The 25,029-nt window shown below is 34.9% G+C and overlaps 6 protein-coding genes across 6 annotated transcripts; all 6 read left to right on the forward strand.

Moving 5' to 3' along the window:
* Positions 1-1,155: 1,155 nt before the first annotated feature.
* LOC127362117 (olfactory receptor 52B2-like) lies at positions 1,156-3,059 on the forward strand. Its single transcript, XM_051397480.1, has one exon. It carries the CDS (start codon positions 1,274-1,276, stop codon positions 2,213-2,215), a length of 942 nt encoding a protein of 313 aa, XP_051253440.1. The 5' UTR covers positions 1,156-1,273; the 3' UTR covers positions 2,216-3,059.
* Positions 3,060-4,662: 1,603 nt separating this feature from the next.
* On the forward strand, positions 4,663-6,356 carry LOC127362751 (putative gustatory receptor clone PTE03). Its single transcript, XM_051398852.1, has 2 exons — positions 4,663-4,737; positions 4,836-6,356. Exon 2 carries the CDS (start codon positions 4,887-4,889, stop codon positions 5,817-5,819), a length of 933 nt encoding a protein of 310 aa, XP_051254812.1. The 5' UTR covers positions 4,663-4,737; positions 4,836-4,886; the 3' UTR covers positions 5,820-6,356.
* LOC127362750 (putative gustatory receptor clone PTE03) lies at positions 6,317-8,022 on the forward strand. The gene is made up of 2 exons (XM_051398851.1): positions 6,317-6,406; positions 6,504-8,022. The coding sequence occupies exon 2, from the start codon at positions 6,553-6,555 to the stop codon at positions 7,483-7,485; it is 933 nt and encodes a 310-aa protein (XP_051254811.1). The 5' UTR covers positions 6,317-6,406; positions 6,504-6,552; the 3' UTR covers positions 7,486-8,022.
* LOC127362752 (putative gustatory receptor clone PTE03) lies at positions 7,983-10,991 on the forward strand. The gene is made up of 2 exons (XM_051398853.1): positions 7,983-8,072; positions 8,171-10,991. The coding sequence occupies exon 2, from the start codon at positions 8,220-8,222 to the stop codon at positions 9,132-9,134; it is 915 nt and encodes a 304-aa protein (XP_051254813.1). The 5' UTR covers positions 7,983-8,072; positions 8,171-8,219; the 3' UTR covers positions 9,135-10,991.
* A 1,207-nt stretch (positions 10,992-12,198) lies between these two features.
* On the forward strand, positions 12,199-14,347 carry LOC127362136 (putative gustatory receptor clone PTE03). Its single transcript, XM_051397508.1, has 2 exons — positions 12,199-12,239; positions 12,331-14,347. The coding sequence occupies exon 2, from the start codon at positions 12,373-12,375 to the stop codon at positions 13,303-13,305; it is 933 nt and encodes a 310-aa protein (XP_051253468.1). The 5' UTR covers positions 12,199-12,239; positions 12,331-12,372; the 3' UTR covers positions 13,306-14,347.
* Positions 14,348-15,156: 809 nt separating this feature from the next.
* LOC127362888 (olfactory receptor 52B2-like) lies at positions 15,157-17,347 on the forward strand. Its single transcript, XM_051399146.1, has 2 exons — positions 15,157-15,377; positions 15,555-17,347. The coding sequence occupies exon 2, from the start codon at positions 15,573-15,575 to the stop codon at positions 16,512-16,514; it is 942 nt and encodes a 313-aa protein (XP_051255106.1). The 5' UTR covers positions 15,157-15,377; positions 15,555-15,572; the 3' UTR covers positions 16,515-17,347.
* The last annotated feature ends 7,682 nt before the right edge of the window (positions 17,348-25,029 follow it).

A 25,029-nucleotide genomic window follows, 5' to 3' on the forward strand; every position in this document is an offset into this window, starting at 1 on the left:
TTAAAAATATAACTTGATGATCTGTTATGGTCAGATTTTAAAAGGGAAGTTCAAGTTCAAATTTCAATGAAAAAAGAGAATGTGCTTAGACTTGGAAGTAAAACAATTCCTTGATTTCTAATGTCACCTTTATATATTGTATTATATAATGTCACCTTGATATTTCTATTCAACGCTTTACTAATGCGCCACAATAATGTAATGTTTAATTGATTGATATATGATTTAAAATATCTTCATTTGGGGGCTTTTTCAAAGCAAATGTTTCTGCCAAGTGTCACGCTACCCTCTTGTCACCCTATGAATATTTCTGTAGCCCCTGGCCTTTGTAGAAGTACTGTAATCCAATAGCTTTGATATTAGATTTGATAGTCTGTCATTAAATCGACATCCAACTCTCGCTGGATTTACAACATTCAAACTCTGAAACAGGTTAAAGTGACTATAAATCTATAAAAAATATAAAAAGCCCAGCCTCCTTTGATTGATTGTCCCACAATGTAGAGACCAAGGTATATTCAGTAAATTTGGTAATTAAGAATAAACCCACGTTTATACCTAAGGACCTATAATAAATAGGCCACTGACATTTGGTACCATCATTTCTTTAGAATGTAAGATGAAACCTAACTTCACTTTCTCTCATTCCTTTTAATAAAAGATGCTTAAAAAGTTGTTAATGATTGACAGTACTAGTCTACATCATGTGTATCATTAGTTGCATACTGAAACAGAAAACATTTGTATATAATTAATATCAAATAAATAAATAAATAAATAAAGCTATATTTGATTGAATATGTATCTACTGATCCTCTCTGTATGGCTACATTTGGTCATCAAATCAGTTAGTTGGTTAAATTAATTCATTAATTTGAAAGTAAACCCATTACATTAATTTGCGCATAATATTTCTTTATGTAACCCTAATGTAATTTGAGTTTACTTTTTTTTGTTACTTTAATACCTGTTGCACTCCATATGTTTGTTTTTTCTTTATAAACGGATCTCTTTTTTACTTCTTCTTTTACTTCTGCTGATATTATTTATCTTTGCAAAGCCACTGACAATCCCAGAGGGAAAAGGTGACGTCACAAAGTTATGGCTATGCTAACAATAAATAAAGGTGATCATTGTGGTTCTCTATACTTCATGCAGCACTACTTTGAGTGACATGTTGTATGAATTGCGACTGCTTTAGACTTGCCAATAATGTAATGTCATTGCTGTTTTTCTTCTTACTAATCTAACTAGTCTTACTAATACAGTAAAAATGGAAAACAAATCTTTTGGGTTCAACTCTGTGTTAACCCTGGACCCCTTTGTTATTCCACCTGGAGGAAAGTATCCCATATTTTTTCTTGGTATTACAATTTATTTCTTTGGCATTTTTTGCAACCTGACCTTGCTGACTTTGATCACTCTGAGGAGGAACCTTCACAAGCCCATGTATTTTATCCTGTTTAGTCTTCCACTCAATGATCTGATTGGCATAACTGCAATGCTACCAAAAGTACTTTCAGACATCCTTACAGAGACAAATAAGGTTTACTATCCTCTGTGTGTTTTACAAGCATTCTTGCTTCACATGTACGGTGGTGGAGTTCTGTTCATTCTTGCAGCAATGTCTTTTGATCGTTACGCTGCCATCTGCATGCCGTTACGCTACAGCTCTATTATGACCCCCAGAGTTGTCATCTGTATCATCTCTCTTGTTTGGGGTCTTGACTTTGTCTTGATTGTATCATTGTTCTCTTTGCAGACAAGAATTCCGAGGTGCAAATCTGTTATTATGAATGTGTTCTGTGATAACCCATCTCTACTGAAGCTCACATGTGGAAACACGACGGTCAATAATATCATAGGATTATTTAATACAGCTCTCATGCAAATTGTCAGTGTGTCTGTCCAGACATTTTCCTATGTGAAGATACTCATCACGTGTGTGGTTTCAAGGAGGTCTGATGCAAAGATGAAAGCTGTCAACACGTGTGTTGCGCAGTTGGTTATAATAATCATATTTGAGATTGTGGGAACTTTCACAATTTTATCGCATAGGTTCAAAAATGTCTCAGCTGACTTGCAAAAGATAATGGGCATGCTGATATTTCTTTTACCTCCGCTTCTCAATCCAATTGTATATGGGCTGTATACTAGTGAAATACGAAACACTCTGCTGAGAGTCTTAAAAACGAGAAGAAGAATATCTGTCTGAACTTCACTCATCATCATCATCATTTGTACAGTACATACAATACAATATGCAATATCATGAACATGAACTTGAACACAAACTTGAATTACTTTTGCTCATTGTGGAAATCCTTCATTCTATATGGAAATATTGTTTTCTAGTGTAGGACAGGTAATTTTAGTCTGCATTTGAGAAACCTTTATTTTTGTTGATATAGTTTTTCATCAATGATAATAATAATAATAATGATAATAATAACAATTCACTTTTGTAAATATATTTATCCCAGTCACTTCTAAGAGTTTTTGGACTTGAGTGTTGTGTTGAAAATTCATAATGATGAAGTGAAACTGAGTGAAACTGTGAATCTTACTGCAATAATCAACATATGTCACCTGACTATGTAAGGATGTTTGCCTACAATTTAAAAAAGTAAAAATAAAACAAAATAGCTTTTATTGTGAGTGGTTCTTTTGTGTTTATTTTGATGTGTGATGTTTGAGTGCTTTACCATTAAGTAATTGTGTATAATTCTAGATGGAGCTATAGGTGTCATACTAGTCTAATATGTAATACTTGAACATTATATTTATAAAGTCTTATGTAAAACATCTTGGATATGAAGCATGTTCTTTGCGTTTTCTTATCCTCACATTTGATTGTATGTTTAGATATTGTTTTCTGAAGAAGAGCGAACTTTCTAATCTGTCTTTCAAAGTGTTCATATTTTCATTTACTGACTATGCACTGCATGCATCATGGCTACCTGGTGTCTAAAGTGCAAACAACCTATGTACAATGTATACAAGATCTGCTGATGTTTGCTGTGTGGTTCTTTAATAAAATCCAGATATTTTGAGAACAATTTCATCTTGTTTAGTCATTTAATGAAAACAAATAATGAAAGAGCACAAAATTAATTTCATTTTCATAGTATCACATATTAAACTCAGTAGGATGAAAACGGCATACATATCAGCGTCAATGACAAAAAAAGGCTTCTAAAAAGTTCCTTTCAAAAGGATGTAGGCCTAATGTATGTTTGTGTGTGTGTGAGTCTTTTAACAAGATTAATTTGTTTAATAACTTTTTAAGAGTTTAAATTAATTTATTTCTTACTTCATCACCCAAAAAATATTCCAAATATTTATAAATATAAATATATTTTCCTAGTATTGATTTTAAATTACCTTTATTTTCTTTTTTGCAAGATATGCTTCTCTTGCAGCTGGATCATATTTCATTTGCTCCCTGTGTCATGCTGATTATTTCTTGATAGTGGAATCTAAATGTATCTGGCAAAAAAGAATTACATTTAAAAGACTGGAAACCTGGAAAAATATTATTGGGCAGCCCAGCTCAGATCACTTTATTTTAAATTACTGATCTGATCTCTGGAAAATATATAAATATCCATCTGAGTAAAGGGGAAAGACAACTGCTTCATCCAAATCAGAATCAGGTTTATTGCCAAGTAGGTTTTCACATATAAGGAATTTGTCTTGATAAGTTGAAGCATAACAATTAAGCATAGAAAAATATAAATAAAGATGAAAGTACAGACAATAGAAGGAGCCAATATATACAAATATAAAAAGAGAGCTAAAAAGTATAACGTGGCCGGATACTTAAATAAATGAGTGAAGAACTATACAGAAATGTGCAAAAACTTTAGCAGTGTGACATATAATGATAGTAGCAATGTGCAAAGATAAAATCAGAGGAAAGTACATTAATGTAACCCGGTCAGTGGGGGTCCCGGGCCTTGTTGATGAGACCAGCTGCAGATAGGGAAAAAACTGTTCTTGTGTGGAGGTTTTGGTCCTGATGGGCCTTAGCCTCCTGCCAGAGGTAAATGTCTGAAAGAGTTTGTGTCCAGGGTGGAGGGGTCAGCCAGAATCATGTTATTGTTTTCATTCTTCATACTGGAGATAACATGAGTCCACTGGACGTATTCAAGTCATGTTTGATAATAATGTGAGACTGCTGTAAGAGGTTAATCCTCAGTTGCCACATATATGGCAATGGTTGTTATGTGCACTGTATAACCACAGTATTACATAAACTTTGCATTGCATTAGTGCCAAATAAACCAGTACTCTCTCTCTCTCTTTTTTAGAGTTGGTATTTATTTATAGGACATAGATATTTAAATAGCTCTAAATAACAAATTTGATGCTTATAGTCGAATGTTTCTTCTTTCTCATGACCTCTATCTCAATTAGACTACCTGATTAAATAAAGTTAATAAAGACCAGCACTAAAATATACAGCATGGGTGGACGGATAACTAAAAGAGTGACAAAAGGACTGGCAGAGATCCAACAAGTAAACTTTTCATGCTTACTAAACGAAAGGCAACTATTTTGTAAATGCATGACTTCATACATGTTTTTCCCGCTACTGTATGTCAGTCTGTTCCAACAACTTTCTGGACTGTTCTCTTGGGTATTATGTGCTTAAATGCTGATAGGAGGCATGGTATTTTACATTATGTCTTACAACACGTTTTAACTGCTGGTGAGAATAAGATATTGCCAGAGGTAAGACATCAGAGGCACAGCTGAATTATTCCATAGCACTTAATCTAAGATTGTCTGTTAAAAAATGTTTGTAATGTTTTTCACTTGTTTTTCAACAGAAGAAGCAGCAGTTACAACAGCAACACTATAGTGTACAGTACTGGACAATTATGTACACAAATGGATCTTCTGCAGTTTCACTGACACTGGAAACACTGCACATATCTAATGCATATATTTACCCAGCATTTTTGTTTGGGACTTTAACATATCTGTGTATTATGTTTTTCAACTTGTTGGTATTAACAACTATTGCCTGTAGTAAAAAGCTACACAAGCCCATGTTTATCCTGCTGTTAAACCTGCCCCTTAGTGACATGTTGGGTGCTACAGCCTTTTTCCCTCACCTTGTGTTCAGCATTGTGACAGAAAACAGACAGATTTCACATTCTGCATGTGTTTCTCAGGCTTTCCTGCTTCATTTTTATGGTGGAGGTAACTTGCTGATCTTGAGTGCCATGGCATATGACAGATATATTGCTATATGTTGTCCTTTGAGGTATAATGCAATCATGACACCACATACCTTAGTAAGAATAATTTTTTTAATATGGTTCATTGATTTGTCAGCAATGGTAATCATGTTTTTGTTGCTTTTACGGTTCAGAATTTGCAGGACTAATATAGTGGATTTGTACTGTAACAATCCATCATTAGTGAAACTGGCCTGTGAGGACACCAGAGTGAACAACTACTACGGACTGTTTTCTATAGCCTTCTTCCAAGGTGGACCACTGTTAATAATAATGTACACGTATGCACAGATTTTGCGTACATGCGTTATGACTAATCAGACCGATGCGAGGCGAAAAGCCATTCAAACATGTGGCTCACATTTAGCAGTTTTCATAATCCTAGAATTGAATACTTTCTTTACACTCATCGCTCATCGCCTTGAGAGTGTGTCCCCTTTTCTGAGAAGGGCTCTTGGTGTGTCAGTTTTAATTTTCCCTCCTTTTTTGGACCCAATTATATATGGACTGAAAACCAAAGAACTCAAGAAGAGCATAACAATGTTGCTAAAAAGAAATGTAGGTTCATAAAGACTGCAACTGCAAGTTTTCAGTTTTGGGTTTCATATGAAATATTTTACATTCATGGGTGAAATTAAATCTTTATTTTATGTACAGCCTAAAATAATGATGATGTCCAAATCCAGTATAATTGAATTTTCTGAATAAAATGGTCTCCATACAAAAATATATGTCATATGTTCTTTAATTATGGATTATGAATACAGAAATTTAGATATTTATTCATCTGACGACATGACCAGGTAAGCCCAGCTGGTCATAATACTATGGGTGATCGGTGTATATGTTTGATTGGGGCATCCCTGTTATTCATGTTTGCTTTGTACATTGGACGCATTACTAAAAGAGCGACAGAAGACAGTAATAAAACTGTTTAAACGTCTCAGTCTGTCTCTCATATATTAAACAGAAGGCAACTTTTTGAAACTGTATTACATCATATATGTTGACCTGCTTCTGTGTGTCAGTCTTATTGTAAAACTTTCTGCACTGTTCTCTTAGGAAATGTCATTACATGCCAATAAAAGGCAGAGCCTTTTACATTATGTCTTATAACACGTGTCAACTGCTTGTGAGAACAGGACAAGGTGACATAGGTAAGATATCACAGGCAAAGCTGAATTATTCCATAACACTAAATCTAAAATTGTCTGTTAATAAAGATAATGTTTCTGATGCGATTTTCTTTTTCAGTTGTTTTTCAACCGAAGAAGCAACAATAACAACATTATCGTTTGCAGTTATGTACACAAATGCATCTTCTGCAGTTTTACTGACACTGGAAACACTGCACATATCTAATGCATATATTTACCCAGCATTTTTGTTTGGGACTTTAACATATCTGTGTATTATGTTTTTCAACTTGTTGGTATTAACAACTATTGCTTGTAGTAAAAAGCTACACAAGCCCATGTTTATCCTGCTGTTAAACCTGCCCCTTAGTGACATGTTGGGTGCTACGGCCTTTTTCCCTCATCTTGTGTTCAGCATTGTGACAGAAAACAGACAGATTTCCTATTCTGCATGTGTTACTCAGGCTTTTCTGATTCATTTTTATGGTGGAGGTAACTTGTTCATCTTGAGTGCCATGGCATATGACAGATATATTGCTATATGTTGTCCTTTGAGGTATAATGCAATCATGACTCCACATACCTTAGTAAAATTAATTTTTGTTATATGGTTCATGAACTTGTCAATAGTAGCCACACTGATTTTGTTGCTTTTACGGACTACAGTTTGCAGGACTAATATAGTGGATTTGTTCTGTAACAATCCATCATTAGTGAAACTGGCCTGTGAGGACACCAGAGTGAACAACTACTACGGACTGTGTTCTATAGTCTTATTTCAAGGCGGACCACTGTTAATAATAATGTACACGTATGCACAGATTTTGCGTACATGCGTTATGAATAATCAGACCGATGCGAGGCGAAAAGCCATTCAAACATGTGGCTCGCATTTAGCAGTTTTCATAATCCTAGAATTGAATACTTTGTTTACACTCATCGCTCATCGCCTTGAGAGTGTGTCCCCTTTTCTAAGAAGGGCTCTTGGTGTGTCAGTTTTAATTTTCCCTCCTTTTTTGGACCCAATTATATATGGACTGAAAACCAAAAAACTCAAGAAGAGCATAACAATGTTGCTAAAAAGAAATGTAGGTTCATAAAGACTGCAACTGCAAGTTTTCAGTTTTGGGTTTCATATGAAATATTTTACATTCATGGGTGAAATTAAATCTTTATTTTATGTACAGCCTAAGATAATGATGATGTCCAAATCCAGTATAATTGAATTTTCTGAATAAAATGGTCTCCATACAAAAATATATGTCATATGTTCTTTAATTATGGATTATGAATACAGAAATTTAGATATTTATTCATATGACGACATGACCAGGTAAGCCCAGCTGGTCACAATACTATGGGTGATTGGTGTATATGTTTGATTGGGGCATTCCTGTTATTCATGTTTGCTTTGTACATTGGACGCATTACTAAAAGAGCGACAGAAGACAGTAATAAAACTGTTTAAACGTCTCAGTCTGTCTCTGATATATTAAACAGAAGGCAACTTTTTGAAACTGTATTACATCATATATGTTGACCTGCTTCTGTGTGTCAGTCTTATTGTAAAACTTTCTGCACTGTTCTCTTAGGAAATGTCATTACATGCCAATAAAAGGCAGAGCCTTTTACATTATGTCTTATAACACATGTCAACTGCTTGTGAGAACAGGACAAGGTGACATAGGTAAGATATCACAGGCAAAGCTGAATTATTCCATAACACTAAATCTAAAATTGTCTGTTAATAAAGATAATGTTTCTGATGTGATTTTCTTTTTTCAGTTGTTTTTCAACCGAAGAAGCAACAATAACAACATTATCGTGTGCAGTTATGTACACAAATGCATCTTCTGCAGTTTTACTGACACTGGAAACACTGCACATATCTAATGCATATATTTACCCAGCATTTTTGTTTGGGACTTTAACATATCTGTGTATTATGTTTTTCAACTTGTTGGTATTAACAACTATTGCCTGTAGTAAAAAGCTACACAAGCCCATGTTTATCCTGCTGTTAAACCTGCCCCTTAGTGACATGTTGGGTGCTACGGCCTTTTTCCCTCATCTTGTGTTCAGCATTGTGACAGAAAACAGACAGATTTCCTATTCTGCATGTGTTTCTCAGGCTTTTCTGATTCATTTTTATGGTGGAGGTAACTTGTTCATCTTGAGTGCCATGGCATATGACAGATATATTGCTATATGTTGTCCTTTGAGGTATAATGCAGTCATGACTCCACATACCTTAGTAAAATTAATTTTTGTTATATGGTTTATGAACTTTTCAATAGTAGCCACACTGATTTTGTTGCTTTTACGGACTACAGTTTGCAGGACTAATATAGTGGATATGTTCTGTAACAATCCATCATTAGTGAAACTGGCCTGTGAGGACACCAGAGTGAACAACTACTACGGACTGTTTTCTATAGTCTTATGTCAAGGCGGACCACTGTTAATAATAATGTACACGTATGCACAGATTTTGCGTACATGCGTTATGACTAATCAGACCGATGCGAGGCGAAAAGCCATTCAAACATGTGGCTCGCATTTAGTTGTTTATTTAATGCTAGAGATTAATACTTTGTTTACACTCATTGCTCATCGCCTTGAGAGTGTGTCCCCTTTTCTGAGAAGGGCTCTTGGTATGTCAGTTTTAATTTTTCCCCCTTTTTTTGATCCGATTATATATGGACTAAAAACCAAAGAACTGAAGCAGGGCATAAAAATGTTCCTATGAAACAATTTAAATTCATGTGGGAAATTAAACCTTTATTTTTTCAAATATATGTATATGTATATCCTAAAATAATGATGACTTCCAAATCCAGAGTAAGTTATTCCTTTTAAAAATAGTCCACCTTCAAACATATTTATTACGGTATGTGTTCTTTCATTAGGGTTGATGGTCTTAACTGTTCAATACAGACTTGTGATGTTGTTTTAAGTTCCTAGACAAGACAAAACAGCTTAACAAAGTAATGGACACTGGAGTCTTATGTGTTTCCTCCTTTCTTCAGTCTTTGGGTTGCAAAATCAGAATTTAACTGCTTGTTCTTTTTTAAACACAAGAAAAGCACAGACTCAGGATTTTGACTGTTCTCTGCTCAAGCAGATGATTTTTATTTATGACATTCTATATGTTTAATGAATGTCAAGGAAAGAGAGGGGATGACATTCAAGAAAGGGCCGCAGGTATTTGCCCCCTTCCTGATTTCTTTTCTTTCTTTTTTTTTTCTTTTTTTGCATATTTGTCATACTTAAATGTTTCAGATCAACAAACAAATTTTAATGTTAGACAAAGATAACCTAAGGAAATACAAAATGCAGTTTTGAATGAGGATTTCATTTATTAATGGAAAAAAGCTATCCAAACCTTCCTGGCCCTATGTGAAAAAGTAATTGGCCCCTAACCCTAATAGCTGGTTGTGCCACCCTCTTTATATTTGTCTAATATTACATTTGTTTTGCTCTGAAACATTTAAGTGTGACAAATATGCAAAAAAAAAAAAAAAAAGAAAGAAAAGAAATCAGGAAGGGGGCAAATACTTCTTCACAGCACTGTATTTATTGAAAGTTACAATGACATAACAATAAATTAAATACAATCTTTTTAGTATGCACTGTGAGAAACGTCTGTAATTTTCTGACAAATCAATGGTAAATGTGATATGAAAGGTTATTTGATATTTTCTGATACTGTATGCACACTAGAAGAGGAATAAACAATGTTGAAATGAAACACTAAAATTTTTAAATATGTGCATCACAATACCAAGTCATTGACAATGGTATAAATGTAAATTCAGGGGTATGACATGTAACAAAGGTTGCTAAATCGAAGATGTTGCAGCATAACCATTAAGCTACCAAGGTGCTCCGGCACTGTTAAGTGTATTTTTTTTTTTTCTTTTAGAGTTTGTTAAGAGTTGTTTTTTTTACTCCTCATCTCATGGTTAATTGTTTGTTTTAAAGTATGTTTACATCATACATCAGCAAATGTGTTGATGATGTGGTGATTAAAATCATTCCCCAACCAGAAAGTATGAAGGGCCATACAAGCCATAATTCATTCTGGCCCTCTTACATATGTATATTCTCCTTTCACATGCATATATTTCACAATTTATTTTCATTCATACATCCACCCATTTCTGTTCTCATATCTATATGTTTTAACTCACACATTCATGTAATTATGTATTTGAACTCACACACATTCATACATTTTGCTCTCATGCATATGAAATCAATGTATACAATTCATGTTATAGATAATATATGTATGTCTGAAGACAATATAAGTAAGTAAGCAGAATGTATGCACGTGGAAAAGTAAGGCAGGATCATGTTTAGGTCATGATCAATGTGGAAGGGGGAGATGAGATGAGAGTATTGCAACAAGTCACTGGGATATTAAGGTCTTGCTTTATAGTTTTCAAAGTCTATTCAACTTATTGATCTTTTCTTTATCATTGACCCTAATGTACCGACTGCTTCTCTGTTTCTTGAATCTTCAAAATCTTGAGATTGGCAGATATCCAGATAAGATTTGAATGTGGTCAAAAAGTTCTCCATAAAGCCTCTCATGAACAAATTAATCTGTGTCTTTTCTTTGCATGTGTTCAATACATTCTAACAAAAAAATGTCTTTTCATTTGCATTGCTACTTACTCCCAAAATAAAAAAAGGCACCAGGACCCAGGACCTAACATAATCTCCGAGACAGTTGGTGCTAGTTGACAGTGACAGGGAATACAGTACCATGGCGGCATGGTCAGTCAGGTTAGGTGCACGGCTGACCGAACTAACAGCAGTTGGTGGTTTGCTGCTTCGAAATCTTTCCATAACGAAACTCTGTAAGTGACCTCAGTGCCATAACGTTTTTCCCTGTAAATCTCGGAGGCTTTGGTCGATCTCGGCTGGCTGGGCCCGGTTCTGTTGCCCGCTAATAGCAGATACAATTAGCAGCATTTAATTAGCAGTTATCTCCTTTAGCAAGTAGTTAAAGCTACCTGTCCAGCAGGGAAATCTTTAAATCACAGAGAGTTGCAGCTGGGCACCTGGAGGATATCAGACGGAAAAAACGGAAAATATTTTCTCCATAAAATATAATCCAGTTTCACCAAAATCAGTGAATAAAGTTGTGCTTTTGTACAGAATTCAGTGAGGCCTGACCATATGTCAGTAATACATTGACCCTCAGAAACACTCCACTGTGACAACATCAGAAGCGAGAAAGCATTCCATTGGAAACAAAATTAGTATATGTCCCAGAGTGAATGATGAGTCATCAACAACTTTTTATAGTTTTTAACCCTACTTGAAAATATCATTAAGAATACCTGAAAATATGGCATATAGGTGACTCATAGCACAATAGATATAACACTTAAAACATCAATTTTAACCTCATAGGGACTAAATACACAACAAATACTTTTTACAGTAGCAATGGCATGTCAAATTTATAACACATAATATAAAATTTGAACATATAGAAAGAAACATGAATATATAACATATGGGTTGAAAAACTTTAATGATTTCGTCATCTAGGCCAATGTTTCTCCTAGACCCTGTTTCAAATAGACTGCTTAAAGAGGTTTTACACTTAGTTAGAAATTCTTTATATGATCTGTCATTATAATCGGGCTATGTACCGATTAAGTAAATTACATCATATATGTTTTCCTTGCTATGTGTCAGTCTTGTTATGAAAACCTTATGTTCTCTTGGGAAATATCCCTGGTTACCCTTTTGCTTAAATACCAATGAGAGGCAGACATTTTGTCATTAAACACATTTGAACCGCAGGTGAGAATAGGCTAACACATTTCCACAGGTAAGATATCAGGTACAGCTGCATTATTCCACTGCACTTCATCCAAGACTGTTACTATAGCTAATGCTTATAATGATTTTCTCCTTTTCAGAAGAAGCAACAGTGACATTACAGTCTGCAGTACTGGACAATTATGTACACAAATGCATCTTCTGCAATTTTACTGACATTGGAAACACTGGACATGTCTAATGCATATATTTACCCAGCATTTTTGTTTGGGACTTTAACATATCTGTGTATTATGTTTTTCAACTTGTTGGTATTAACAACTATTGCTTGTAGTAAAAAGCTACACAATCCCATGTTTATCCTGCTGTTAAACCTGCCCATTAGTGACATGGTGGGTGCTACAGCTTTTTTCCCTCATCTTGTGTTGAGCATTGTGACAGAAAACAGACAGATTTCCTATTCTGCATGTATTACTCAGGCTTTTCTAATTCATTTGTATGGTGGAGGAAACTTGTTCATCTTGACTGCCATGGCATATGACAGATATATTGCTATATGTTGTCCTTTGAGTTATAATGCAATCATGACTCCACATACCTTAGTAAAAATGATTTTTATTTTGTGGTTCATGAATTTCTCAATAGTAGCCACACTGATTTTTTTGCTTTTACGGTTCAGAATCTGCAGGACTAATATAGTGGATTTGTTCTGTAACAATCCATCATTAGTGAAACTGGCCTGTGAGGACACCAGTGCGAACAACTACTATGGATTTTTTGCTATAGTCGCACTCCAAGGCTTACCACTGTTGATAATAATGTACACGTATGCACAGATTTTGAGAACATGCATTATGAATAATCAGACCGATGCAAGGCGAAAAGCCATTCAAACATGTGGCTCACACTTAGTCGTTTTCTTGTTGTTAGAACTCAATTCTGCGTTTACACTTCTTGCTCATCGCTTTGCGAGTGCGTCCCCTTTTCTGAGAAGGGCTTTTGGGGTGTCAGTTTTAATTTTCCCTCCCTTTTTGGACCCGATTATATATGGACTGAAAACCAAAGAACTCAAGAAGAGGATAAAAAATGTCCTAAAAAGAAATTTTGCTTCATAAAAGTTATAACCAGTTGGGGTGCCCGGATAGCTCAGTGGGTAGAGCTGGCGACCCATGTACCGAGGCTGAGTCCTTGCTGCAGCAGCCCAGGGTTCAAATCTGACCTGTGGCCCTTTGCTGCGTGTCATCCCCTCTCTCTGCCCCGCTTTCCTGTCTGTCTTCAGCTGATAGCAAGCTAATAAAGGAAATAAAAAGTTATAACCAGTTTTCCGGTTTGGCTTTCCTATAAAACATTTTATATTCATATGGGAAACTAAACTCATGTCAACTTCCAAATCCAGTATAATTAAATCCTTTGAGCTAAAATAGTCTTTTTACAAACATATTTGTTACACGTTTTTTCACTACGGTAAATAAATAGCAAATTACACATTTATTAATTTGATGATATATATTTTGTGATATCTAAAAATGATGTAATGTTCAAATTTATGTTAAAATATGTCTAGAATGAAATTGGAATTACAATATTGAGCCTTGGTAGACAAATGTCACAACTGTCCCTGGTTCGATTCTAGCTGGTGGCCCCTCTCCCTCCCTTTCCTGTCTGGCTCTTCACCTCTCACTATCAAAATAAATAAGTAAATAAATACTACACATCACATGAAATAGAGTAATTTTAAGAAATGGTAAGGTGTATTATGACAGGAACTAATCTGAAAGAAAGACTGTGGGAATTAGTCACAATAATGACAGGCCTTAAATCAACAAAATCATTGCTGCAAACAAAAGAAAGTTACAAGAGGTGCACATAATTAAAAATCGAATAAAAAAGAATATACTTTGTGAAACTTTGTAATGTAATGCTAGGATGTCTACATATATATATAATGTGGTCTATAATATCTGCTATTGATGTGGAAATGAAAAAAAACACGGATTTATTTTCCTTTACAATGGAAATTATATGGAAATCTAAATACTGTATATTTATTTTACTTTACTTTACTTTAAATTAAATACAAGCTTTCTAGTATGTATCTATGGTAAAATGTCTGTAATTTCCTTATAAATTAAATAAATTTATTGGCAAGTGTGAAAATGTCTGATGTTGTTCTTGTGCGAATCCATTTTTCACACATGACTGCAAACACTTAAGACTAAGTCAGCGTAAATGACTTTGGGTTCCCCACATTTGCTGAATTGCAGCATGTGGGTTCTGGATCTGTCTGCGGGGACCTTGCAGGTGTCATAGAGGCAGTACTATTTCTTACTGTATATGTTGGCCCATTAGAACCCTTGTTATGGTGAACTCCAAGAGACCACCTCTCACAGAGCTCTTTGCCCCACAACTTCATCTCACTCACTGCTATCCAAGCCCTCTGCAGCATCCTCTTACAAAGTTGTATGTTTTCAAACATAGAGCCCCTTAGTCATCCAGTAGGACATGGTCTCCTCCTCCCATAAGCTGACACTGTTTCGCCACCCATGAAAGCACTGGTCAGACGTCAGCATATGCCCACTATCGGAGTGGCAGTCATGACTGACCACAGCATCCATTTCTCTCTCTGCTGTACTCTAAAGTTTGGCCACACAGTAAGGCTCATTAGTAAACAAGCATAATTTATGTTTACTAAAGTAACAGAAAGTACTCAGAATTTGCTAATCTGACTGTGTGAAATCACTCATTATTACCTTAAGTTAAAGTATGGGTGGTGTTGGGGTGTCAACTACTTCATTTCATATTCTTCCAAAGCCCCCTTCTGAGACACTGCTTATGTGACTGTCATAACAATCTAAAGATAAACTTCATGGTAAACCAGAAGACTCCTGGGAGCTGTCTGGTGTTCAGCAACAATCACTCCTATAAAACTGCTAATCCTTCTGAACATCTTACCAGTATTGCTAGCACTGATTATCCAGTACATGTCTTATTGCAATATTTATTCAGCTTGTCTTCTGTCTGTCCTCTCTGTGTATTTTGTTGCTGGACTTTCAGTGCAAAACTGTAAATCCAAAAGACTATAAACTTGTTATTTAGGTACAGGATATAATATATGATGTATCATGTTTAACTGAAATTTATGTGGACTTAAAGTTAAGTGGCGTGGACGCATTCAGGCTTTAATTTGGTAAGTTCTGTCCTCAGCAGTGAAATTACCTGATTATAAAAATAACACCACTATCTCTTTATATTATTTGTTTTCCTTATGATGTCCTCTCATATTTTTGCTAAATTGTTCTTGTGTATGAAATAGTTATGCTTCATTATAATGAAATTATTAATTATCTTTTTTCGATTTTCAAAGGAGGAAGAGCATAAAAAAATGGACCACCTGTACAACACATCATCTTTGTTAGTGCTAAATCGCTTTAACCTACCCCCTGAAACTGTTTTTCCTGCATTTCTTTTCGCAACTCTCAGCTACATGATCATACTTTTCTGCAACTCTATTCTAATCCTCACTATTGTACTGAACAAATCTCTGCATCAGCCCATGTATTTAATTCTGCTGAACCTTCCTATCAATGACCTTATAGGCGGCTCAGCACTCTTCCTTCAGGTCATTCATGAAATACTGACAAACAGCAGGACAATTCAGCACTCAGCCTGTGTTACCCAGGCTTTTTTTATCCACATCTATGCAGCAGGTTCAGTGTTCATTCTGACTGCTATGGCATATGATAGATACATTGCCATCTGTTGTCCTTTGAAATACAACACGATTATGACTAATGCTCACATCATGAAAATAATAACAGTTGTGTGGATGAGTAGTTTTGTTATAATAGCTGTGCTTTTTGTTCTGCTGTTGCGTTTACCCCGCTGTCGATCTGAATTGACGCATCCCTACTGTGATAATCCAACTTTGCTGTCTCTGGTCTGTGCTGGTGTTGACACAAGCATCAATAACATTTATGGGCTTTTTTTAGTTGCTCTTACACAAGTGATAGCCAATGGGACGATTTTGTATACATATCTCCAGATCCTTGTTACATGCTTCAGTTCAAAACGATCAGACACAAAAGCCAAAGCTCTGCAGACATGTGCTACACATCTGATAGTTTTTCTCCTGTTGGAGTGTCTGGGACTTTTCACCATCATATCATACCGAATAAAGAACCTTTCACCTAATTTAAGGAAATTCATAGGGATGACAACATTAGTTTTCCCCCCAACATTGAATCCAATCATCTACGGACTGAAAACAAAAGAAATACGAGAAAAAGTAGTATACTTCTTTAAGAATAAAATCTTTCCATCTTAATTCAGTGTCAGTGCCTTTATGCAGCAAGCAAAAACTTGATTTGCTTCTCTCACAGGCAGTGTTTTATTTGTCTTGCTACCTTATAAATACATTCTTTGTTAGTGAGACCACATACTTTGGCTTTATGTTCATGATCATACAATTTTCAAATAATGCATATGAAAAAAATGCAGTATGTGTAACAGTAATTAACATTTCACTAATCATTTTTGTACAAATTTCAAATTAATAATAATTTTTAACCCATTCTGAGCACATAATCTATTAATGTTTTATTACTGCAAAATGACCTCTATAATGCTCTATAATAATATTTCTCCAACAGTTAATAAACCACCAGTGTTTGTCAGTTATGTGCTTTTAGGACTTGTATTTAGAGTTCATCTACTGTTGCTTCAAAAATAAAGTGTTTAGCTAATTAAATGATGTGTGTTTACACAATTCCTATATGTTGACAAGAATAAGTTAACAGTACAACTACACATCATGACTGTTTGGCAGCTGATATACAGTTAATAATATAATTGCATTCTTTTGCACATGCAAAATAGTTTAACTTAACCTAATAGGTTAACAGTTAAGTTTGCTGTCAGCATGTTGATGTATGTTATTGTCACAAGGTTGTTTTACTGTCAAGGCATGAAATAAGAAGTCTGTGAGGCACGGAGTCATCTGAAATAAATAAGACATGAGAATACTTCTTACAACCTGAATTTTTTCTTGAGATAGTAGTTGTTTAATGGTGACCAAGATGAGATCAAAGTTTACATAATCTAAGTGTACTGTTTGTAGTAATACTGTTTGTATGAAAAATAAAGGAAATTCTAAACTTATTCCACTCAAGCATTAACAAGGTTAACTGATTAAAGACTATAATAGATAGGAAACTCTATTTAGTTGGCTACAGGTCATGCACAGTATCTTGTATGCAGCTGATTATATGTTAACTAACCCATATTATGCATCTTATTCTCAGCTCTCTCCAATTTAAATCAGAATCATCATAACATTTTAAAATGTTTAATGTAATGTGCAATAGCAAATAGAAAGCAGGCTCTGAGTCACGTCACTGGCAGCCTGATCCATTGTGCAATATTTATTTTTGTCCAAATATGAAAAACAGGTAATAGTCATTATGACACAAACTTCCATACCAAATTACAGCCACTACTTCACATACATCTGTTGCATTTTGTGTGATTTGCTGCCCTCTTGTGTCTTTTGAGGTGGGTAGCCAATGGAGGCCAGTCTTGAACCACATCAGGCAATTTATCAGGTCAGTTATGTCTTCAAAGCACACAATAGTAAGAGTGAACTAAAACCAGCAATGAAAAAAGCATGAAAAAAAATGGTCAAAGAAAGCCACAAACTTAAGGAAAGGAAATTCCTTATAGCACCATAATGAGGGTAAAGAATATTTTTTTATAAATAGGTTTAGATCAACTACCCATCACCCTTGTTCTGTGTTAGTACATTAAGAGCAACTGGAAACCAAACTGGCTAATAAAGCTGATTCTAATAATACTAATATTTTCCTTTAAATCGATGCTTGTATGTTGTTATATATTGTAAAGTTGAGGTTTTCAAATAAGTCTAAATTATAAAATGTATATTTCAGCTTGACTGTTGGGCTGCAGCCTTAAAGGTCCAGTGTGTAACATTTATGAGGATCTATTGGCTGAAATTGAATATAATACCACCTGAAAATAAGAATTGTGTTTTAGAATGAGACTTAAGGACTTGGCACACCTAGTCTTTGGGTTGTTTGCCTAAAATTGTAACACATTTACAAATAAATACAACCTCACATTCTGTCAATCATGTTTACACACTGACTCAAAATGTTGGTCCATCAGAGGATGAGGACAGAACGATAGACAGGAGGAAGAGCGACAGTGTGGACACAGAGAGGAACAGCAGCTCAGCCTCATGTAGCCACGCTGCCAAATGTAAGATGTGGACAGAGAGTGGAGACAGCCTGTAGAGCAAGGGAGGGAATGAGACAGAGTGAGAGAGAGATATACAGAAAGCAGGCTCTGATGGTTGTCAGTCATCCATGTCACTGTCAATATATATATATGTCTTTTTGTCCAAAAACAGGTTACAATTATTACACAAACTTCCATAACAAATTATAGTCAGTCCTTCACATTACTGTGTGTATTCACAATATGAATACAGCAGAGGGCGCCATCAGCACACACTGAACTCATTCATACCAACAAATACACAGAGAGCACATGGATTTGCTCTCAGGTTGTATGATTCTGTTGCATTTTGTGTGATTTGCTGCCCTCTTGTGGTAGGTAAACAGTGGAGTCTTGAACCACATCAGGCAATTTCTTCAAAGCACACTCAAAGAGTGAACTAAAACCAGCAATGAAAACTGAGCATGAAAAGAAGAAGAAGAAGAATTCAGTTTAGTAAGGTCAAAGAAAGCCACAAATTTAAGTAAAGGACATTCTATAATTTGCAGCTCCAAATATAACTAAAATCACATAAATCCGAACTTGTGCTGTTTTAAAATAGCACACTTAGCCTTCCAGCACCATAATGAGGATACAAAAATAATTAGTTATTTGTTATAAAGAGGTTTAGATCAACTACCCATCACCCAATGTGCATCTAAAGAACCCTGATTACTTAATAAATAAAAATAAATAATAATAAACTACATACATAAATACATAAAAACAGATGTATTTATGTTTGTTGTGATGACCCCTCCCCCTGTCTGGTTGGTCTGGGTCTTTTTCCCTTCTTCACAGGAGACAGAGTGGCAGAGGGTGTGTCCATTAGATGGGCTACACCTGGTGTGTCCATTAAATGGGCTACACCTGGTGTGTCCTGATTGCTGGTCTTTATAAATGGCTGATTTGTCATCATTCTCCCTCTTCTCTGCTTCCAGTCAGCAGGTTCTTGGTTTGTTGCTGTCTTTGGTTTTTTATTTACTGACCACACTGACACACATATACATATTATAATTTGTGATCGTGAATATTGTTTAATTAAACTTCTTTTTGTTTAAAACCTTTAAATTCTCTGTGTGGTCTCCCTCCATTGTCATAATCCTAGAGCAGGTTCATGACATTTGCTTATCTTTGTTTAGCCTTGTTCTGTGTTAGTACATTGACAGCAACTGGAAACCAAAGTCAGATTCATTAAACATAACTGGCCAATAAAGCTGATTCTAATAATACTATTTAAATATTTTCCATTAAATCAAAGATCTATTGGCTGAAATGAAATATAATATCACCTGAAAATAAGATTTATGTGTTTTTGAATGAGATGTTTTTTTGTTTTTTTCTACTTAGTGTCATTTCTGTTTACATTGATGCTCCAAAACTAAACTAAAAATGTCCACCACTATTAAAGCAACCGCAACCACACTGCAAGCATGCTTAATGTGGAAATAGTGGCAAGATGAACCTATATGATGCTATGAGAGTTTAACAATGATGACTTTAGACTTAAGGTAGGAGGAAATGGAAATGAGAAGATCCCAACTATAATTTATAATATGGGCCACAGTTTAGTTTACCACCTGAAAAACATCTAATTACTCTTCTGATAATCATTCTTACAGACCTACCTTGACAAAAATATACTTTGTCTCAACACTGTGATGAAATGTGTTATTACGCACCTCAATTGTATGACCACGTAGACACCTCACAATTTATCTACATAGTTAATCTCAAACCTACAGAATAATAATACAATTTTATTGTATCCATTTGGCTTTTTTTTGTACAATATTGATTACTGTTCTGTTGAAGAAGAAGCCAATGATGTAATCATTTACATACTGTATTCTGGCAATTTATCATTTATCATATTTGCACTGCACACGGATTTACTGTATTTAATCAATCAAATTAATTATGAATTCATTTTTTCAGTTCTTACATTTTATTGCAAAACTATTGCAACAATAACAACTTATTAGTGTGGTTTACAGTTTCAATAATATTTTTATTACTGTATATGTTTATAAAATGTTTCATAATGTATCACTATCATGTAAATTAATAAACACTGCAGCTTCTCAAGACCAAGGAACATCTCTCTGTTGCTTCCCAACTGCTGGAAAGGTGAGAGAGGTTAGCCCTAGCAAACGCCTGTCACAAAGCCCTGAGCTTCAGACTATAATCTGAAAGCTAAGCAGGAAAAGGCAGTAATTCAATTTTGAAGGACAAGTCTGTCGGACTTAGTGGCATCTGGGAGTAAAGTTTCAGATTACAACTAATTAAAGTGTGTAGGAGCATAAAATATGAAGCTGAATCTCATAGCATTAATGAACTGACCTGTGGAGATATCAGGAACATTAAGCACTGACTGTTGACCATCAAATGCCCACCACCACTGAATTTTCCTACAGAAAGCCCTGCTACTAATTTGTTTCATATTAATGTCTATAGATACATTTCCAAAGCTGTAAATTAGGTCAATTACGACATAAATGGCAAACATAGATAATCATGAATAATCTATGATGATCTGATCATTTTAACAGGGTTTTTGGGGTGTTGTTTTTTATTATCTGCTCTACCTTTTCTGACTTTTGTACACAGATACGGTAATCATAGTGGTCCAAAAGTCTTTCAGACCTAAGGAAAACACTCCAATGCGCATGAATACTGCAGCTGAAAAGAATTCTAAGGGAAACACATATAAGAGAAACTTGCCCCTTGCCATAGCAGTTTTAGGTTATGGTTTGCAGAAAAGGGTGGCATTGCTAGTAAATTGTTCTGATTGGCTGGAATAAAACAGTTTTTTGAAATGTAGTGCTTTCTCAAATTCCTCAAATTACACGAGAATGCCTTATATTATCCGTATTATTTCTAAAATGTCCTTGCTGTTTTATGTCTCCTTATACACACTCTATATTGTCTTGTTTTGTAGAAGAATATGCGGCTGATGTAAGCCAGATTCTCAGAAATGTAACACAAAGCTGTTTACTTGTTATATAATTCATGAACCTTGGAACTAATCCAGATTCACTTCTATCAATGTTTACCAGGATCTGATTAGTTGGCTGTGAGTATGTTGTCACACATCAGAGAAACTCTTCTTCCACTGAACTTTGTTACTAAGTGAGGCACAACACTTCACTGTGTCGTGGCTACCAACGCTTGGTTACTGTTTCTGTCTTTAACTTTGCTCATTAGGTTAATGACTTCTTTGTTTACGAAGTGTTGATAGATGTGTCACACTCAGCCCTCCGGAGTGATTTCTTCTCAGCTCCGGTAATGAACCTCCAAGGGTTTGGTGACACAATGCAGTAAACAGCAACAGTTTTGTTTTGCAACATTTTCAACATTGACAGACAAGTGAGCTTGTAAAAGTTAAAGAGTGGATGCAAAAATATGTATAATTTAATATATAATGAATACATTTGCTAGATAAATTAGCTAAATTACTGTAACTACAGTACTTTCACTTCCTTTCCAATAGCTTTATTAACATCTAAGTTGTAATTACAGTTGAACAGTATGAAGATTACAGAGTACTTTGACACACTTCTGCAGTTTATAGTTTGATTTAATATCTGTCTGAATTAGGCCACTGTATGGATATTTGTTGTTATGCTTTATGGCAATATCAATTTTATTTTACATTATTATCCTTTATTATTATGGGAGTTGAGCGAGCCCGGTACTATAACCCGCATGCATCCTGCTGTAAACATATGCCTGAATTTCCTATATAATGTAGTGGAATTATACATGACTTTCTTTGTTTTGATATCAGTCAACAGCCCTGCTTCCCTGCTCTCTAAACATCACCATCAGCCATTGAAAAACCCATAACAGTCAACCACTATTTATTACTGTTTATTATTTTATTCAAGTAACCAATCTTTTAATTTTATTGTCATTTAGCTTAGTTCATTTAAGAGATGAGACAGAGCAATTTAATAAAAACACTTCGTAATAAAATTACAGAATTAGCCAAAAGCCTATTTGACTGATATTGACTGACAAAATTCTAAGTAGGGTAATAAAACAACATACAGTAAAACAAACAATAAACTCAATAAAAAGTGATATATGCATGTATACCAAACACAATTCACATAATTTATTAGGTCACTCCATATTAAAATCTGATATTTTTTAGAATTGGAAAGTGCTTTGATTTTGCATCTAGTGTTCTGATGTTCTTGTTTTGCTCGGTGATTCAAGTGGTTTCAGCGTATGGCTGGACTGCGACCAGTTTGTTAAACAGTAACTCAGATGAGTGAAAATCATCACATTTTTCAACTTGAAAAACTGCTTAAAAACATCCAAAACAGTTAAACATTCTTCAGTTTCAAGACTTATTAAAGCGACAGGAAATAATATTCATACATATAATTTGTGTGCATCAGAGTGTTTGTTTTTCACCTGGCATTTCCTCACTGGGAGTCTGATAGTCATCATGAAGCCTTAAATAACTGGAGTTTCTTCCACCTGACAAATGCAGGTCTTTATTTTGATATTTTCTCCACGCATTCACATCACCTGCTTTCCTACATTGCATGAAGTGTTGATATAATTTATAATTGTTAAAACTGGGAAGTGGTGGAGAAAGTAAGTAAGATCCTTACTTAAGTAAAAGAAGCAACACTAGAATTTTAAAAATACTCCATAACATGTAATTATGCTGTATTGATAGTATTATTAGCAAAATGTACATTATGTATTATGTATTGTACAATGTTGGTTTATTATTGCTGATGCATTTACGTGCATGTAGCATTCTACAGTTGTGCTGGAGCTATTTATAACTCATTCATGTTCTGTTATTTTAATCTCATTAATTAACTGTTCATATGAACTATAAGCCAGCAATAATAATATGTGAGTTTGAAATCTCACCACATTTCAACCTTTTATTTCTGACATTCTTAACCATGTCAAAGTTAAAAGTTGAACCATGGCTACATACTACTAACCTTCAGTCTCCGATAAACATCCTCATCTTGCATTAGAAAAGTATGCAATTAAAATAAAAAGACCAAAACACCACATTTTTCAAAAAAGAAGCCTATTAAGTAAGAATTATTATTAAAAAACTTAAAATTATATTATACAGACAGATAATTGTATAAAAAGTTCCTAAACTTCTGGAAGTTAAGTTCACTATTGGGGTTCATTGTAAAGTATTGTTATGCTTTGAATATAATATGAAATATCCATAAAATATGTCAGTTAGTCAGGTGTTTACTAACTAAGAGGGGATTCTGAAAGACAAAGGTTGGGAACCACTGCACTAGGCTAACCCTGAGCTTATGAGGTAGGTTAGCCCACCTTGTCTCACATACTCCTGACAAATGAGGGACCTGCCGCTGCTCCACGCTTGGTGACTGCTATGATTCTGGTTAATTTATGATAGCCTACTGATTAATTGTATGTAACTGAGTGCAAATATACTCCAAGGTAGATGCCTACCTTAAGAGCAGCTTATGATATTAAGCTTAAACTATTCTGTTAGTGTTAACCTTTTTTTTTGGTACACAAAGACATGTGAAAGTGAACTTTGCGCTTCAGTCCCACTATTCCCTTCACTATGGCTGTCAAGTACATGTAGTGCGGTAAAATATACACAAACATACAAATGCAGATACAAAGAGTATGTTTTTGTGAGACAATGTGGGACACATTAACCATTCTGAGAGGTGGGCTAGTATAACATTGTTATATAATGTCTATTTAACATAAAAAATAAACATTTCTGTTCTGCCCTTTAGCTTGTAACATCACATAAGTAGCACACAATAGTTTAACAGGTTAGGCCTTTAGCATGTGAAGGACTTTAATAACTCCTATGCTAAGTTGGCTACACAGTATAAAAGGTAGCTAACCTTCAAAGTACTTATGGTCTTATATGACAGTAGTTTCCAAGTCTTTGCTGTAGCTGAATATCATTTTCTTTGTGGTAGTTACCATTAAATTCCACCTAATTCTGCCTAATTTGTGACTTGCAATTTACCCCATTGGGCGTAGTGTTGTAAAAGGCTGCACATAATTCAATTGGACTGTTCCTTTTACTTGTGAAATAAGTACTTCTTCTACCACCACTACCATACACTAGTTATCCATTTGTAACTCTTCTTCCTTTCTCTCACTTTTGCTGCTCTCATGTTGTTTCTAGTTTTACTGCCTTTTTCTGATGCTGCCATTCATTACTTGTCCACCAGGTATCCTCAGTACACTCCCTTATGCTGCACACCTGTGAGCAATAGTTTAATCAGCCCTGATCTGCTGCTTGTCTTTGCAGTCAACAACAGTGGTTGAGGAAACTATACAGCAGGCTTTTATTAAATGATTTCAACAATTGCTTAAACAGCCCAAGTTATATTTCATGTGCCCCAGCTGCAAGAGTTAGTCATTTTTACTCACCAATCAGACATTATTATTACCAGCATAATAACATGTGATCATCAGTATTTGTTCAGTATGTGCTTTCATTCACACACGTAATATGTCTGTCACAGCGGGTGAGTCCTACAGTATCTGTAATACTT

This window comes from Dicentrarchus labrax, unplaced genomic scaffold, assembly GCF_905237075.1.
Source record: "Dicentrarchus labrax unplaced genomic scaffold, dlabrax2021, whole genome shotgun sequence".
NCBI classification, from domain to species: Eukaryota; Metazoa; Chordata; class Actinopteri; family Moronidae; genus Dicentrarchus; species Dicentrarchus labrax.

What these genes read in the sequence shown, in the direction of transcription:
- LOC127362117 (XM_051397480.1), top strand. Translation starts at nt 1,274, where the DNA reads ATGGAAAACAAATCTTTTGGGTTCAACTCTGTGTTAACCCTGGACCCC.
- LOC127362751 (XM_051398852.1), top strand. Translation starts at nt 4,887, where the DNA reads ATGTACACAAATGGATCTTCTGCAGTTTCACTGACACTGGAAACACTG.
- LOC127362750 (XM_051398851.1), top strand. Translation starts at nt 6,553, where the DNA reads ATGTACACAAATGCATCTTCTGCAGTTTTACTGACACTGGAAACACTG.
- LOC127362752 (XM_051398853.1), top strand. Translation starts at nt 8,220, where the DNA reads ATGTACACAAATGCATCTTCTGCAGTTTTACTGACACTGGAAACACTG.
- LOC127362136 (XM_051397508.1), top strand. Translation starts at nt 12,373, where the DNA reads ATGTACACAAATGCATCTTCTGCAATTTTACTGACATTGGAAACACTG.
- LOC127362888 (XM_051399146.1), top strand. Translation starts at nt 15,573, where the DNA reads ATGGACCACCTGTACAACACATCATCTTTGTTAGTGCTAAATCGCTTT.